The 18,306-nt window shown below is 39.2% G+C and overlaps 2 protein-coding genes across 3 annotated transcripts; both read right to left on the bottom strand.

Annotated features, from left to right (window-relative positions):
- Positions 1-482: 482 nt before the first annotated feature.
- On the bottom strand, positions 483-7,553 carry LOC111328313 (uncharacterized). The gene is made up of 5 exons (XM_088736273.1): positions 7,230-7,553; positions 6,420-6,572; positions 2,934-3,248; positions 2,047-2,193; positions 483-1,418 (listed from the first exon to the last, which is right to left on the bottom strand). Exons 1-5 carry the CDS (start codon positions 7,497-7,499, stop codon positions 1,194-1,196), a joined length of 1,110 nt encoding a protein of 369 aa, XP_088592399.1. The 5' UTR covers positions 7,500-7,553; the 3' UTR covers positions 483-1,193.
- A 6,361-nt stretch (positions 7,554-13,914) lies between these two features.
- On the bottom strand, positions 13,915-17,645 carry LOC111328301 (small ribosomal subunit protein uS4). 2 transcript variants are annotated; one of them, XM_022932705.2, is made up of 3 exons: positions 17,219-17,645; positions 15,027-15,204; positions 13,915-13,985 (listed from the first exon to the last, which is right to left on the bottom strand). In XM_022932705.2, the coding sequence occupies exons 1-2, from the start codon at positions 17,614-17,616 to the stop codon at positions 15,027-15,029; spliced, it is 576 nt and encodes a 191-aa protein (XP_022788440.2). In that variant the 5' UTR covers positions 17,617-17,645; the 3' UTR covers positions 13,915-13,985. The 2 variants fall into 2 exon arrangements, with proteins under 2 accessions (XP_022788440.2, XP_088592078.1); XM_088735952.1 differs by having other exon boundaries at positions 13,915-14,091.
- Between the last annotated feature and the right edge of the window lie 661 nt (positions 17,646-18,306).

Genomic DNA, 18,306 nt, shown 5'->3' on the forward strand with positions numbered 1-18,306 from the left:
AGCGTGATGAAGTTAAGTGGTCCAGATGTGAGGGCCAGATGGACCACTAGTTTCTCAGACAGTTGTTTCAATGACAATTCTGAATCATCACCAAGGCCTTCTAAGCATCAACCAAAATGTTTCAATGAGAAATCTCTCGCTCTAACAATTTCCTTAAAAATTTTGTCTCTTAATCTCTGCAGGAGGTTTATTTGAAAAAGCAAACATTGAATCTCCGACAAGCAAGGTTTTCAAGATAAAATGCAAAAAGTCCATTCCTGTTCATTAAGGATAAAGGGAAATTTTTTTGGGAATACTGGATATGGAAGTTAATTTATACTCTCTTGGTGACGACCGTTCCCCTGAAAACTATGCGATCCACCCAAAGATCTCCTCCCCACCCCTCCCCCGACAAGAGTTGAATAATGACTTGTCTGTAAAATACAATTTGTATAAAACGAGCCGGCATTTGGTATAACACAAGTCATTGATGACGCCAAACGTGATGGCCAAAGGAGTAAACTTTATTTTCACACAATGAGCTTACAAAAGCTTGCCTTGGACCTACAAAGATTTAAATCAGCTTCACTTTTACGAAACAGTCACGCATGCTGAGTTTAAGACGAAAAGTGAGACCTAACACTGAGACCCACTGACAAGCTACAGGAACCTTAACATTTCCCTGAGATAGAAAGAGAACGGGTTGAAATCATAGAAATGTGATAAAAAAATGCAGGGGTAGACTCACTGATAAAACATTACGAATCACGAGCCAACTTGAATTCTAAAGAGATTGAAGGAGGATGGGAGAGAACAGTGAGTTACAAGGAGGAGATGAAAATATGATAAAAGTTAAGAAAAGAAAAAGACAAAAGAATTTCATCAAATACTGTTTTCACCTCGCGCTTATCATGACGTCGTGTGACAATACCTCGTCGATCAACTGTCACTAAAAAATTTTTACTAAAAAATTTGACATGGAATGGAAAAAATGGTCAACGAAAAGAACAAATGAGGAAAATTCCCAGGGAGAGGCACACGCCAATCCATCCCACCCACCCACCCACTCTTAGGAGTCAGAGGGGGAAGCTTGATGCCAGTCAGTGATGCCTTAATAACCAAGTTTAAAGAGTGTTGCCGCATAGGATGATTAAGTGCAATTGCGGCTTTTTTAACGAGTATCAGGTCAGCTTGGTCAACTTTTCGTCTGCAACTTAGGCACCGATCACATACTTAAGAAAAAGAATGGTAAGGACTCCAAATATGGATGGGACGTACATCGCTGGGGATCCAGATTTCGGCTTTTCAGTTGTTGGCTTTTCAGGTGCTGTGAAGTTGAAGGTGTAGGACATTCTTCCTTGCTGGCTATGTTTGCTAAAAGCGTCATTCATTACGTCCCCGGTATCGTGATAAGCCCATTCAATGAACATTTCCATCGGCTACGGAAATAACAAAAAAAAAGGAGTTAATGAAAATGTCGGAAAATGTTGGCTCATTTTTTCGATTACGAGCACAACTCTAAACACATCGCAACAAAATAATCCGACTGAAGTAAGATATCAATCGATACCTTTAAATGGCCGGCAACAAACAAACAAACTGACTACATTTAAAGCAATGTCGGGGAGTTAGTGGAGGCTACCGAGAAACAATTTCAGCCAATGGCAGCTTTGTATAGTTCCCCTCCTTTCCTTCTTTTCTACCTCCTAGAAGCCAAACTACAGCCAGTTCAATTCACAATTGTTACCGCACCTGCTATAATCACCTCGCACGGGGATGATCACGACAGTAGGGCGGATATGACGCAATACTTGACCAGTAAAGGCGTGGAAGCCTCTCTAATCACCTTAGCAATTGACCACTTTCAAAAATGGCTGCCAGATTAATATTGTTTTGTTTAAACTTAAATTAGCCTTTCTGGCCTCGCTTGAGAAAATGTATTCTTTTGAATTTTGTACTGGAGAACGAGGCCAGAAAGGCTAATTTAAATTTAAACAAAAGAATATTAATCCGGCAGCCATTTATGAAAGTGGTCTATTAAACTAAAAGCTGAAAATACGACGCAACCTTTATTTCCACGTCGTCCTTGTCACCAGTGTCTCTCTTTCGCTTGAATGACAGCAGTGTGTAGCCATCCCGTTCCTCCGAACTCATCATATTGAAGTCCTGACTTTCATCTTTTGGAGGTTTCTGAAAACCTTTCGTCAGGTAATCCTAAAAAAAAAAAAGACAGGAAATAAATCATGAATTAAACACATTTCTTTCGCTCTGATTAAAATCGCTTCTAAAAGGCATTATGAAAATAGCTTTTGACTAATTTATCTTAGGGCGTATAAACTAGCTTCTATTCAATCAAGAAAATAAACGTGATCTCAGGAAATATGATCTTGTCTATATTATCTTCAAACTAAAATGATCACAATTAGAATAATGAAAACAAAGATGGCGATCATTAAATATAACAATTGGAAGCTGTTCGTGGAAAATTGCAAGAGGTGGTTCCTTGTCCACTGTCCCGAACTGGAATTTGCACCTTTCATTTTTTTTGAAGAAGGGAAATCATCAAACCCAGTGGGTGGTGATGGGGGAAGGGGGAGAGAGGGGGAAGGGGGAGGGAGGGGGAAGGGGGAGAGAGGGGGAACGGGGAGAGAGGGGGAACGGGGAGAGAGGGGGAAGGGGGAGAGAGGGGGAAGGGGAAGAGAGGGGGAAGGGGGAGAGAGGGGGAAGGGGGAGAGAGGGGGAAGGGGGAGAGAGGGGGAAGGGGGAGAGAGGGGGAAGGGGGAGGGAGGGGCAAGGGGGGGAGGGTGGACAGGTAAGTTACAAGGACTGAAAACCGCCTAAACCCAGGCCTCAGGGACAAAAGGACGAGTGCTCCCTAGTCCCTTTCTTTTTCCTTGAGAACCGTTACTGGAATTAAGTGCAGCGTAGACATGCACACGTTTAAGGTGGCTCACCCCAATATATCCCGTACCATTGTTCACTCCGCCAATCATTACATCGTAACCGTTCATTCCTCCACCCTGAGTGGACACGCCAAAGGCAACCCAACCTTTTGCTTTTGCCATGACCTTGAAATAAAACATGTCCTCGCCTGCGTTGTATTTCCAGTACATCGCGTAGTTGTTATTTATAGCCACCTTGGTGAAACCGGGCTCGATGAAAGTGTATTCCACTGCATCCCTTTTAGTGTGCTTCTTGAATGTGTAATTCGCGGTCTTATTGACATCGTACATGTCATGATAGGCCCAGATAAGGTACATCATGCCTGGCTAGAAATTCCAAAGCGAAAAAAAAAAGATCAGATTTTTAAGAGAAGTCCCCACACTGGGCGCTTACTCTGCCTTGTTGTCAGAATGTTCCCCTTCGATAACCCGTTATTCTATTCGCGGTAATGATATCGTTCATGTTATGATACACTCAAGCAAGATACATCATACATAGCTCATAGTAGACATTCCGAAGGGAAAAAACAGATGAGATTCCAGGGAAACTAGTTACACTGTACGCCTATGCAACCTTTATCTACCGTGAATTTTGTCCTTATTACTTTGGTCGCCATAATCGGATACGTTATTTCCTCTGTTAGCTCCTATACATATGCGTTATTGACCAAGCGACGAAGTCGGGGTCCGTAAAACGCAAAAAGAAAGGACGAGGGTAATATCCAGCAATCTTGACCGAACGAGCTTGGTTAATAAAGGATTTATTGTAAAGCAAGAAGATTTCGCTTTAACTAGAATCAAGAATGATTTGTTCATTTCGAGAGCCGGGAAAGAAAGCCAACTGCGTTTGCAGCACAATAAACCCGTGGCGGTCGTCAAGGTTTTTCACTGTTTTGACAGTCTTCTGCCCCTTTTTGTGACTTCGTCGCCGACATTGTCCAAAAGTTACGAACTTTTTAAGTCCGCTCCACGCACTTTTTTCCTTGCGCGGGATAAAGCGGGCAATCCCAAGCGGGCATTGAGTAGCAAATCGGAACACAGGATTCGCTTAATCTTGCCTATAAGATAGGTGACATAAGGGGACTAGGTTTAAGTAAGCAATAAACTTCACTTTCTATCGGTTTACCGGCGTAATAACTCAGGCGGGATTATTATCGAGAGAAACTCTACGCCTGGCTGATGCAATCTTCAATTCCCATTCTCGTTAGGTTTGTTAGGTTATGCATTTAAATTGAAAGAAAAAGTTACAAGCCTATCAAGTCGAGGATATAAAAGGAGTGATGCACCAAATGTGAAATAACTGTCGCAGGTTGTCAGCCTTATTCCTGAGTGTTATTGGACTTGGTTAGTTCTGGACCCTACCCATACTACACGTAAAAGTTTGTGAGCAGTATCTGTTCACAACAAGGCCCGTTATTAATGCTCCCTCTGCCTGGTGACGAGGCTCAAATCGAGGCAAGAATTAATTTTTTTGTTTACATTTTTCCTTCTACCAAACAACGCAAATAATTCAAGTAAACTGAGCTATCTTGCATTAGGTTATTTTTGTTTTACACGTATACTAATCTCGTATCCCTCTCAATAGCCAATCACAGTATAGCTCCATTTTCTCCCTTTAAAAGCACACACAACCCACAATTCCTCTATTCGCTCCGACGAAGGGCCAACGCTCGAAACGTCAGCTTTTGTACTCGTTACGGTGGCCAATTTACCATTTCAAATTTGTTGATATATCCACATTACCTTTTAATAGCCTCCTAGCTATTTATGCGTTTGCGTTTTCTTAAGAGTTTGAGACGCATTTGCAAGGATAACTGTAGTCGAACATCATTTATTTCAGTAAATGGTTTGAACCCGGGGGTAACATGTGAAGGTGTAGTCTGATCGTCCGGGTGAGTGTAGTCCTGAGAAGGACTGTTGTCGGTGGCAGTGACTGACGTTTCGACAATCTGTGCGGAAGTCATCATCAGAGTCAAGTGAGTGTGCGGAAGTCATCATCAGAGTCAAGTGAGTCACTTGACTCTGATGATGACTTCCGCACAGGTTGTCGAAACGTCAGTCACTGCCACCGACAACAGTCCTTCTCAGGACTACACTCACCCGGACGATCAGACTACACCATCATTTATTTCGTTGTTTGTAATATAAATTTTAGCCTCAGGGTACGAATAACAAACGAAGCGAATAATAGGAGTGTTTATATGTACTTTACACCACCATAATTCGCACCGATTTGCACCTTCAAGTTGATTTTAGAAAGAAACACAAAAGAAAAACTTGCGGCGCGGAAAAACCCGCATAAGCGAAATGATATTTTTTTTCTACTTCAGCCTTCTAATTGGTTGCGTAAATACCATGAGTTTCTATAGCCAATCTCATGTCAAGTGAACCCGCTAAAAAGAAAGGGCGGCTAAACGATATTTTTAGCGCAGATTTCCGTGTGAATGCGATGAATTTTCCTTCTTTTCCTTTTGCAGTACTCCGATTTGATAGTCGCTAGGCATAACTGCAATACTTTGAATGCTGTAGATCATAAAATTGATAGATGGATTGGATATTGTGATTGCCAAATAGTCAAGCTGTACATTCAAAGATATCCATCTGAAGTATGAACGAACCGAATGATCGGAACGTGTTTGCCACCAGAAGTACCTAAAAATCTGATTTCCGTTGGCTAGCCGCGGGACGTGCAACACGCGGCCTGTTTCGGAAAATAACCTTATTTGCAGTGACTTTGCAGCGTCATAAGTCTAATATCAATTGTTTCCCCCTGAAGGTCCGATATTCCCTGTTGTTTTAATAAATAAGAAGCAATGGTTTTGGAAGTTTCATGTTGGTAGGACTGACAAAGAAGCCCTTAAGTGAAGTTTCGCGAATCGACGTTAAAAGAAGTTGTTGCTATCCAACATATTTCGAAAGTTGCTTGCTATTTGTGTTGTATATCAATATGTGACCCTAAGCACGCATCCCTTGAGGCCATGAGGGAAAAGATGCTATACAATTGAAACAAAAACAAAACTCAATATGTTTTGCGTAGGTAATTGCGTTTTTTTTTTCATAGTAATCACCTACAGTTGTAACAACGGCGCGGTAATTTGCTCTTGCATGACTCTATCCACAGTATCAAGAACTTCGCGCCGCTCAGAAACACACAGGATTTTCTCATTTCACAATGGCAAAATGCATGAAAATTTCAAATGTTCCCTTGCTGTAAGGACACACCCTACAGCCGGCCTTCAAAAAGGAAGAACATCCCAGAAAACTGAAACAACAAGTTCTGGGTGTTTAAATTCTTCGCAAAGGATAGACAATTTTTCGAACGAGTTAAGTTCAAACACGTTCTTTTTAAAATGTTTACGCTCGATCAATATCAGGCCGGTGGAAACTGACGTCAGAACAACATGACGTGGCTTTACGTAATTTCAATAGTATGCATATTATTATGGTAAAGTAGCATGATGCACGATAAATTTTGGATTGGATCTCTATCGATCTCACCTCGATTACTACGTCGCCTTGAGTATCGCCAGTGTCTCTCTTCCTGGAAAACATCAAGCTTGTGTAGCCGTTCATTTCCCAGGAGTTCGTCAGATTGTAATTTTGTTCTGCATCTGGTGGCATCGGCATAGCTTGCTCTGTAGTCAAATAGTCCTGTCGATAAAATGGCGTCGAACAACAATGACTCTGCTTTACATAATTCATTTGAGACTGAACTAGGCGAGGAAGGTTGAAAGAAAACTAGTACTGTTAGCTTAGTTCGACCTTCCTCGCTAAGTATTCTCAGTACTGAGAATTGTGCGACAACCTGGCCGTTTTTTTTTTTTTTTTTTTTTCGTGGATTGCTGACAACAATTAGATAGTCTTGTGTATACATGCACTGGTAAATATTACAAATTTGCGTGGTCTAATATCACCAATAATTTACTTTGCCCTGTGAGACTTGAAATTCGGTTCATTTCACCGCTATTTCATAATTTAAGTGATAGCTAGATTATCAGGCAACTGTTATGATCGGGAGTTTAGTTTGTGAGGCCTTTACTCTGCAACTGAGAAACATGCCGGATCGAGAGATATAGTTTGATAAACTTGTCAAACTGAATGCAAGCGTTACCAGTTGAGGGACAATAGTTGAAACTTTTGTGAGCAGTCGTCGTTCCTTTTCGCGTAATCCTTGAGTTTTGAATATTATCGAGTTTCCTTTATTTTTTCTAACCCAAGAAAACTGTTACTCTAATATTCCCTGATGTAAGATAAAAGTGCTTGACTTAAAACTCTGGGTCATAATTTCTCTCAAGGTAAAACACTCACCTTTGCATAGCCCTTACCACTTTTGTCAACACCTCCAACCATCACATCATAGTCCTTCATCCCTCCTTTCGTTTTCGACACACCGAAGCCAACCCAGCCGGTTGCATTCACGGTGACGTTAAAATAAAACATGTCCGTGATCATGTCGTATTTCCACATCACTTTGTAGTTGCCATTATCGTAGGATTCCATTTTATACATCGACTTGTCCCCTTTAGTCGAGGAGAAAAAAGCCGCGAACAGCAGAACGACGGAACCGAAAATCTTCATGTTGACTCTTCGGATTCTTCAACGAGAGAATAGCTTCTAAACATACAGCAGGACCCTATAGCTCGATCATTTTCTCGTACATGAAAGGGTGGTGTCCGTTGAGGTAATCCAACCAATCAGATCGCATACAGGCATGCCAATCATCCAATGCAGCCAATCGTGCCAAGTTTGGTGGACTTAAGATCGATATTATTTACGACTGAAAATAGAATTTTAAATTTAATATTTAATTTTGTTTAAATTTAAAAAGTTTGACAGTTAGGTCATGTTATTTACAGAAAACGTTCAGAAACCTCGCCAACTGTCGTTTCTTAACTTATGGCTAAGGATTGTCCTTTGGAAAATTGCTGTTATAATCATTGGTGAACCATTCAATTAAATCCTCATTGAAATTGACATTATTATGCAAATATATTCATGTGAGTCGGTAAACTCAGTGCAAGATCAGTAGGATAAAAAGCCAATCTCTCTTATATAACAAGTTCAATAAATCTCGTGAGATTGTGGGTTATTTTTCCATTGAAGTATCTCCATCCAACTGTGACCAATTTGGCACCATTGTTTAAGAACCCAGTATTACGTGAGAACATCTTTTCATTAAAATATTGGCCTAGTGTAAGACAATGCAGTTTGTTCATGTTTTGATGTTAGCCGACAAACCTCTTAACTACGAGTCTCGAAACAAGCTCTGAAAGTAATTACTGAAGGCGAATAAAGAAAAAATACCCGTGAGATTGTAAGGCCACATTCATAGACCACAACTTGCGGAATCTTATCGTCGAGTGAACAGCATGCGGTTCTCAAGCTGAAATTGTTTCACACGTCGCATTTGTCGTTTATTTGGTTGCTCTGGGCTGCCTCATAAAACATGGTTTCCGCCTTCTGGCGAGAAATTTCGTTTTCCTTTTTTGCACATGATTGAGTTATAAAAATGACTTCCGCGGTAATTACGGCGTGAGTCTGCAATATATCACGAATGTCTTGTGAATTATTAAAGTGGAATCCCTCGATAAACAAGTAGTTTCACGCACTTCTATTAGTTAAAAGCCCAGAAAAACTTAAGATGTTGTTGATCCAGGAGAAAGTAAAGCACGCTGCGTATAAATCACTCCGTATTTTGAATTGGTGGCTTACTGAACATTTGGGGTCCAGGAATGTTTGCACCTCAAATAACTGCATCATTTCAACGTCATTCTTTTTCTTAGCATGTTTCGAGGATGCAATATGATGACTTTAAAATTGCCTCGAAATTCTGAATTAGGCATACTCATTACCAGAGTCATGACTTGCTTGGTCTCTAATATTGATCATTTTCAAGTTCTGTCCATGTTTCAGTTTATTTTCATTTGTCTGGGGAGGGGAAGTAGGTTACCGCGCCGCAATACTGCGTCGTTCGTCGTCTAGAGGACTAAGAGGCCGATCATTTAACTTTTGAGGGGAGGTGGGTGATTTCTGGTCATCAAGAAATTTTTTTCTAGCGATCTGCTGTGCAGGATTTTTTTCCGTTCTAAATGCTCTTTTTTTTTCTGTTACATTTGGGCTGCATGCAATTTTTTTCTTCCAACAAGCGCTTGCGGGAAATTTTTTTTCAAAATCACCCACCCCCCCCTCAAGAGTTAAATAGTCGGCCCCTAAGCACACCATCTAACTCGTACATTTTGACATTAGTCACCGATTCTGGTCTGGAATGAAGTGCAGTAGTTGGTTGTGTTTTATAAGAGCGATTGTATAACTCAAGATAAAGAAAATATGATGCCAACAATAAATATATAATTTTGGTTTTTCGGCTAGTTTTGTGTTTTTTTTATTTTAAGCATACATTAAGAAAAAGTAGCATAATTTTCAAAAACGAGCATACTTTTAAGCATAACTTTGAGCATCATTTGGAAAAATATTGAGCACTGCTGGTAGCATAAAATGCTACCTTTACTATCACAATCGATAAGGGCCTAATTGATAAAATCATCCCTTTCCCCTCAAACAGGAAGACTCGAAGAGACTAGGGCTTTCAAGGAAAACTGCGGCATCTGTAGCCACTTAGACAATTCGTAGTTCATATTCCTGAACGGTTTCGAATGCAACTAGAGGAGGAGGCGGCGTAGCCGAGCGGTTAGGGTGCTGGATTTGTAATTCGGTTGCCTGGGTTTGAGTCCTTCACCCTTTACTCGCTGGATTTGTTCTCGGTTGCCCCGAGTTCAACTCTTCGGCTGCGCTCTGTAAATGGCCTTCCGGTCTCCCTCCTGCTGGGGGATTTTCATGCACTACGGTTCATTTAAAGTCTTTGTTTGATTTATTATTTCGGCGCATTTGAATATATATGCATAGAATTTGCGTCTTAGAAGTCAATAAACTATTATTATTCTTAAGCGTTAGTTAGGGACCTTTTACATGATCACGATACCGTAGTCAATTATGCGAGTTTAAGTGAAATAAAAAAAAGAAACCAACAAGCCAAGTTTTCAGAACGTGTTTTCGAGACATACGTGCCATCGGGAACGACATGGCTTAAAAGGTAACGTGAAACTTGATGGGAGGTGAATGCAAAAAAATACAGGTTTGGACTAAAAACGGTTGTCGTCCTGAATATAGTTATGAAGGGAAAAAAAACGATGTGTTTGAACGCGGACCAGAAAAACAACGTTGAGTACACATATTGGACTGGGCCCAACTAGCACTTCACTTGTTTTGTTCGGCCTCGACCTCATTCCGAGGGTCCTCTCTCATATTTCCACAAGGAAATATGAGAGAGGACCGGCAGCCAAACGGTTGTAGAGTTTAGTTACTGTAAGGTTCATCGGGACAGCCTATCGCGTCGATATAAAAAATACTCCGACCTGATATGAACATAAACGGCTGAAGACTGGAACAAGTCGTTGACACAGTCTAACAGACCGTACCGGAAAAGTTGGCAGAAAAGGGCTTGGTACTGAAAATGCAACTTAATACCTATAGCTACGTACAGCGGTTTCTTTTCGCGCATTTTCTAAGGAGTTTTCGTGGACGGACGATGAACTTGATCTTCTTCTTGTGATGGAGCTTCCTAATACAAGATTGTTATTATTATTTCTTCGATGTTAGCTCGTTTACAAGTCTAAATGTGAGTATGAGGGTCTGAGATAGGAAGGGACAAGAGCAGAGCACGAGAAGAAAAAAGACATGAGCCAAGTGAAAACACAAACGAACAATTTCCCCGTGTTTATCACTAAAGAAAGAGCATCGGTTAAGCTGAAGAAGATTAGAACCGGTTACAAATTCAGAAAAGCGCTTGAGAAGTTAGAAATCCAGAGAAACGCCCTTTGTAAAAGTGCGCCTGCCATCTTTGCACCAAGTTCCAATCCTCATACCTGAATGTTTACTTCCGTTTCAGTGGCTTCCAATCCTCACTCCCACTTATTCACTTCCTCTGCGGTTCAAATATCTTTTCGCTTTTCTACTCCAAGATCCTTGGAGTAACGTTGGATAGGAAGATCTCTTACAAGGATCATATTTTGGCACAGTACAGTTACAGAGAATTTATCCCAAGACATCAGCTCTTAAACGAATATCTCGCTTTATTCTGGTGAACACAATATAGTTCCACATTCAGAAAATTGTAATATAGTTTTAGTTTGTCTTGCTAAGGTGCAGAGCGACAGACTCGAACATGTTAACTATTATATCTTAAGAACTCTATTTATAACATAACCAAAGTAAAGCGCGCGCTCTGATTGGTCAATTTAGCGTCCCCCATTTGCCCATGGGTGTACGCTGCTGACGTGATTAAATGCAAAGACTACTTTTCCGTGCGCGCTTGTTTTTTCTGGTCACGTAAGATTTGTTAACTAAAAGGGAACTCTTTAGCTACAATGTATCAATGTTATGATATAAAACAAACGGTAAACACCACAGCGTACACTATTGAGTTATGGATGCACTTGGGAGGTTTGCTAAGCACTCAAGAAGCTAGAGTCGCTCTCGGCTATCGCCTCGAGCGACTCTTACGCTTCTTTCGTGCTTAGCAACCTCCCGCGTGCGTCCATAACTCAATAGTGTACGCTGTGGTGTTTACCAATTTGTTAATTAGGACCAAGAATGAAAGTTACGAAACCCTACTGAGTCTTGTAGGAATGAATACTTTGAAACACCGTCGTTATTACCAAGCTCTGATGGTAGGTTACAAATGTCTTAACTCTATAAGTCCAAAGTAAATTGCCGAATATCTGAATTTAGTATAATTTCAGAGCTGAGCGAAGAGTTTCCTGCAATCTGATTGGTCGAGCGGTTCCTTATATGACGCTATATAAACCGCTTCACGCGGTTTATATAAAATGTTAAACTAAAATGTTACTAAAATGTTATGATTTTAGAGATTTCTCTGTTGTTCTGCTCTGAAATTATACTAAAACAATTATTCGCCTCAGGTTCGGTGAATATTGTCCAATAATCCCCTCGACTTCGTCTCGGGGATTATTCGACGATATTCACCTCGCCTTCGGCGAATGATTGTTAAATAAGGTTATATGTTACAACTTAAGGGGTAAGGGGAAGGAACTTGGTACAACCTCATATTAACACTAAGTGGAAGCATAAATCATTTTCTTTCATTGCTAGCAAACTATGGAATAAGCTTCCACTTTACATTAGAAAATCATAAAATCTCAAAACTTTTTAAAAAGCCCATTCAAAAATTTAACTTAGAATATTTATACTAGTTTTTATCCAGCATAAATATCACATCTTTATGTGGTAGAAGTTTTTCACTTGGTTCTTTTTATTATTTCTTACTCTTTTTAAATTTTATTTTTCTTTTCATGCACATGCAAGTTCGATCGAGTTTTTGTCAACTCATAGGTGTCTATGTGTTTGAATAAACTACTTACTAATTACTTACTTAAGGGGCAGGAGTTTGAACGAATTAACTATCAAGAGTTTAAATGCCCAGGAAAGGGGGGGGAGAGATGTTAAACCTTCAACTTGATCAATGCATGGACCCATTGATTAGCTCCACTATTTTGCAAGTAGGGATTGTTAGATATGTATTTTAATTGCTAAAAATGAATGAATTTTGTTGTTTTTGTCATGGTGCAGCGATCATAAAATGACATTTAACACCACTAAATGTAAAGTTTTGCGTATGTCCAAGCGAAGATCTCGTAGAAAGCCCCTCAACATATATAATCTCGGCAAGGAAGTATTATTGTACTTTCCTGAAACCTCTGATTTGGGCGTATCTGTCTCTGGTAACTGCACATGGAATAGTTATATCGTGCAGATGTGCGAAGGCGAATAGGATACTTGGTCTGGTGAAGAAACTGCGTGGCAGGAACATTCGTGACGTCCAGACGAGAAAGTTGTTATACATGGCGCTTGTCAGGCCGTTACTAGAATATTCATCAAATGTGTGGTCACCCTACTCAATAAAACATCGTAGACTGATAGAGAACATTCAGAGGCGAGCCACTAAATTCATTCTGAACTAACCTCCGAGAGAAGTCAGCTGTATTAATAGATTAGACCAGCTTAACCTACTACCTCTTTGATTTTAGTAGACAAATACATGATTTAGTTCTTCTGTTTAAGCATAAAACTGGAACTGTTACTAGAAATTTTAGACGTTTCATTCAAGCTGCCACTCGGCATTATGGTATCCTTAATTTTGATCAGGCCAACTTTGACCTACTCTCTAAGCATAATCAGGAATACTATCGTAACAGCTATTTTCCTGGGACTGTTAAGTCGTGGAACAGCTTACCTAATATACTTAAGGCTAGCCAGGATCTCTTGAGGTTTAGAGTCCATCTAAACGATCACTTTAGAGGTCTACTACAAACTTGTAGCCCGCCATGATTTGTCAACTATTTTGTGTATTCTTTTCTTTCTTAATCTATTATGTTAGCCTACTGAGCCGGGGGGATACGTTGCAATTGGGACTTTGCTCTGTTCGTCTCTCCTGTCACGTCATGTTATTTCATATTTTTCTTATACTATATGCTACTTTATGGATATAATTTCATATCTATATAATGTATATAACTTTATATATTTTTCTTATGTTATATGCTATTTTATGTATATAATTTCTTGTGACAAATCACAATAAACTTAAACTTATAGATAGTTTGGACCCAAGTATGAAAGAAGGGCCACCCTTTATGGTTAGCATGGAAATGTTGATCTGTGAAGATGAAACAACACTGTTCAAATGTTATTAAGATCTCAATGAGGAGATCAAGCACTTGATAACTCTTTTGGTTTGGTGCAAGTAAATTTGGAAGGCTCACAATGCACTAGGTAGACCACATTCAGCCAATGACTGATTACAAAGTACAAAGCTTAGAATAGCCCCAAATTACAAAGCTTACAAAAGCCCCTGATTACAAGTTGTAATCCTAAAAAGTCAGCCACTCTTACAGACGGGAGAAAATAAGCACACACATTCACAGAATAAGCTCTTTTATTTAGCAGCTGTATTACATTTTTTGAGAGGAGGTTTATTTGGTCTTCTGTCTGTAAGTCATCACATCAGAAGAAGGACATGGAAAAAATGCAAAAGAAGAAAATAAATTTAGTGACACCTTTTATCTTCACTTGGAAGGGAAACAGTCACAACCACCTATTAAACAGGTAATATGGATTGGAAAAAATAAATATACAGTTTGAAAGAGTTCAGCTGACTGTACTAAATAACTAAAATGCACAATGGTCAACCAGGACAGAGAGGAACAAAAATATAGACAATCTACAAGGGGAACAGTGCTCTCAGTAACCAGTATCTCTTCAATTGAGAGAAACCTTACACTATCATTACAGTTGACGAATATTCAAAGCTAAAAAAAACAACCTAACCCAAAATGAATGTAATTTTTTTTATGTTGTAAATTTCTGTTTTCTTTATTTGCCTCGCAAAGATAAAAAAAAAAAAAAAAAAATTTGAAACATCAACCCTACCATGTATCTCAAAAGACATCAAAGCTAGGTTTGTCTTTAAATCCTGAATTAGCACTAACTAACCAGTTCTACGTGATTTAGGTGTTATCAACTGAGTTGATAACGTAAATTGGCCACAGCAGACTTTCAAAGCTGAGGTTTTGGGCATTAGACCTTTGTCATTTGCTCTGACATACATACATTTACTGAAGCTCCCTTTATAGGGCTTTTCAGCCACAATATACTAAAATTACAAGATAAGACAAAGGAATGAAATGTAATAACTAATGAAATTAACTACAAGGGAAATAAAGATAAATCAACTTTACGTTAAAAGCATATTTACAAGTCTCTTCTTAAAAGTACCAGAGTTCACTACTTCTTTAAGGTCTTTGGGGAGTCTATTCCAGCAGGCAGCCCCTCTATAGAAGGGGCTTGCGCTCAAAATGTCAGCTTTGGAACTCTCTAGAGTGGCCAAATTACATTATGAACTCAGTTGATAAAACCCAGATTACCTTGTTACACCCATCAATGCAGCACCACAGTTTCTTTAGAAACTTACCCCCCCCCCCCCTTTATGAACCTGTACTTGCCCTTGTTTTACTGATTTATTGATCTCACCTAATCTTCATCCTCTTCCTCAGCATCAGAGCCACCACCTTGTCCCTTCCTCATGTTCTTTCTCTTCACACGACCTGGGCGCCCTCCACCGTATGGTGAATTCAGAGAGAAATCAATGTGCTTTTGAGAATCCAGACGCACAATGTATGATGGGACATTGACAAGCTGTTTGCGCACACTGGAGAAAAAAAAAATGTTAAACTTCACTAATTTAATCCAATGGCTTGGGACAACTTTTTTTTAACTGGAGTACTAGTACAAATTACATTTGCAGCTGAACCCAATGGAAGATTCTCAATGTGTTGCTGACTATTGCAATTTTGCAATTATTTAATGTTTGTTTAACAAAATTTCTTTAAATAGTGCCCTGCCAAAGGCATTTTTAAACAAGTGTGAAGAGAAGTCCAGGATTTCTTTGGTTTCCATCACAATGTGACTTGTTTGGGAAACTCAGCACAATTTCTCAAACAATCAAATTCAAAACTGAACCTAATTCATTTACAGTTTCTCAAGCAGTCTGTTTGTTTTCTACTTTACTTTTTCATTGGGTACTTCTGATATTTTCCTTTCTTCTGTTTGTCTGTTGTGGTAACTTAAGTTTTGACTTTACAGTACAGTCAAACCTCAATTATCTGGACTCATTGGGACCAGATGAAATAGTCCAGATAATTGAGAATATGAATATTAATGAGAAATAAAACTGATTAAATTAAGAAAGCGACATTTAATCCTGCAACAAAACATTTGAAAATCATTTTTAAAAAGATATGGTCTACCATCTTCACTGTCCTACATGAATACCTCTATACCTCTACACCTCTACACCTCTACATGTGTGTATTAGCGATTAAAATTCATGAAAAATGTTTTAATATTGGCATAAAATGTTGAAGTCAGTCAGTTTGTCTTAAAGAAGAAAATCGCCTTTACTTCAGTTTTCAGTGTTGTAGTTTTCAAAAGAATATAGCCATGGATCTTGATCATGACTAATAGTTATTCATGTAAACACTGGGACCAGAAATCCAGAATCAAGGTCCAGATAATCGAGGTTCGAATGTACTCAATCTGACAATGCACCATACAACTTAGTTGTAACGTAGTCACATTAAACAGGGTTCGTACACTTTTGACCTGTTAAAATTCCATGAGTTTTCAAAAGATTCCATGACCTGTTTGCAAACATTCTCACAATGCATGCTCCTGTTTATTTCTAATGAAATTAAATCTGAGTTTTGGACTCGTCAGTTAACTTTTCACCTTAAGGTCCTAATGCCTTTCACTCATAGATAGCATATTGATTTTCCATGACTTTCCATGACCCACACCTAAATTTCATGACTTTCCAGGCCTGGAAAATGAAATTTTGAAATTCCATGACTTTCCAGGTTTTCCACGACCTGTACGAGCCCTGTTAAAGCTGTCAAAATCCTCTTCATTTTCCATAGTTAGCAGCTAATTAAAAGTATCTTATTCATGCTGTGTAGCGAAAAAAAAAAGAATCTAAAGTATTTTTACTGCGTTATCAAAATTACTCTTGTATAGTACTTCAATACTAGTATCAAGTAATGTTATTGCCAAAACACTTTTTAAGTGTTGGAAATACATGACCTAGGCGAGAAAACAATTCCAACTTCACCTCTGAAATCAAGTAATAAATAAATTGCCACTAGTATTACAGTACCAACAAAACTGACCACAAGGACATACAATTGCTCTTTTAAATTGTTATACTGGCATGAAGTGCAACAGGACCTTTTAACCAAAGATACACAGAAGTTAGGAAGCACAGATTACGAATGTCATAATTCAATCTGCTCTGACACAATTTGGGTGAGAGTAGAGTGGAAAAAAGTGTTTACAGCCAAGTGTCTGTGTATGTGACGAAATAGTGTTAAAATATAAACGATAACCCGAGAAAATGGTGCATAACACAATTCCCGAGTACGTTTCTTTAAGTTACTCGTCTAAAGTTCACACAATGCCAAATAATCCTTCCTATGAACTGAAATAAATCTTAAATTCTCTGGTAAATAACAGATTTCAATTAACAGCGTACGGATCGTATCGTAACTCGAAATTTGCAACGATCAGTCAACCGTTATCTTAAGCAATAAGATATACCATAAAGAGAAAACACAAAACATAAGATATTTGAGTAGTCACGAAGAAAATTAAATTTCTTCAAAGCTTACCGTATGTGTCTCTGTCGAATCAACACACGAGCGTGATGAATACTCTTCGCCAAACCTAGCTTGAACACTTGCGTTTGAAGACGTCTCTCCAAGAAATCTTCTATTCGCAGACCCAACACGTAATCGAGCTTCATTCGTCCCTCATCGAGCACGCCAATTCGTACGAGACGACGCAAAAGAGCATTGCCTTCGAACAACCTTCTCTGATCTTTCTCCTCCAACGTTAGGAGTTCTCGGGCAGCCTTACGGATCTTCGCCAAAGTGTACTTCACACGCCATACCTCGCGTTTGTTACGAAGCCCATACTCTCCAATAATCTTTAACTCTTGATTCAGACGCTCTTTCTCGAAGGGACGCCTGGGAGTCGTGTAGGTTTTGCTACACACGTTCTTCGGCATCTTGCTGAAGAAAAAAAGGCGACGAAAAGGAAGAAGGCGGGCGGCCGCAAAGCATTTCACCACGTGTAGGGAGAATGGTTAATTACGTACACCCCCCTCTGGAGTGAACTGCTCTAGATACCAGTGTCTCTCGATACCAGTGTCTCTCGATCTCAGGAAGTGTTTCTATTTTTCTGCTTTCTGAAGATAAGCGATTGTCATAAATTAAAGAAATTACAGCAAAGAATCAAGTTTTACGCTTAGAGTTTTACCCAATTTATAGTCATTCCCGTGAGAGCTTTCATTTTTTTTGCTGAGATAATGCCTACCCTTTTTCTCAAGGTTTAGACAGAATTTTTTTTGTAAACAAAAATTAACCGAGTAAAGACTGTGGAAAAGTAAATTGACAGGTCAGATTGAGTTTGAGCCAATCACTGGAGCGTATGGAGATGTCTAATCGTGAACGTCTAGAAACGTTATTGGCAACCTGTGATTTTGATCAGGTCCTTCAAGGGTGTTAGCTAACTACACATGCGCATTGCGTACACGACCAACTCATTTGCGCTTTTGGGGGAACGCATATTACCATGAAATAAATGTTGACAAAGTTCCCGGTCTCCTTGGATTATTATTAAAGGTTACAAAGAAGTTAATAAATAGCTGCTAACTACAATGTTTTAGAATATTTAAATACCTAATCAATACCTGTTG

This window comes from Stylophora pistillata, chromosome 10 (assembly GCF_964205215.1).
Source record: "Stylophora pistillata chromosome 10, jaStyPist1.2, whole genome shotgun sequence".
Classification (NCBI taxonomy): domain Eukaryota; kingdom Metazoa; phylum Cnidaria; class Anthozoa; order Scleractinia; family Pocilloporidae; genus Stylophora; species Stylophora pistillata.

Coding starts and splice junctions, on each gene's coding strand:
- LOC111328313 (XM_088736273.1), bottom strand. CDS start 7,499: ATGAAGATTTTCGGTTCCGTCGTTCTGCTGTTCGCGGCTTTTTTCTCC. Junction 6,573..7,229: donor GTGGTAAGGGCTATGCAAAG/GTGAGTGTTTTA, acceptor TTTTATCGACAG/GACTATTTGACTACAGAGCA. Junction 1,419..2,046: donor AGGACGACGTGGAAATAAAG/GTTGCGTCGTAT, acceptor TTATTTCCGTAG/CCGATGGAAATGTTCATTGA.
- LOC111328301 (XM_022932705.2), bottom strand. CDS start 17,616: ATGCCGAAGAACGTGTGTAGCAAAACCTACACGACTCCCAGGCGTCCC. Junction 15,205..17,218: donor ATTCGACAGAGACACATACG/GTAAGCTTTGAA, acceptor TTTTTTCTCCAG/TGTGCGCAAACAGCTTGTCA.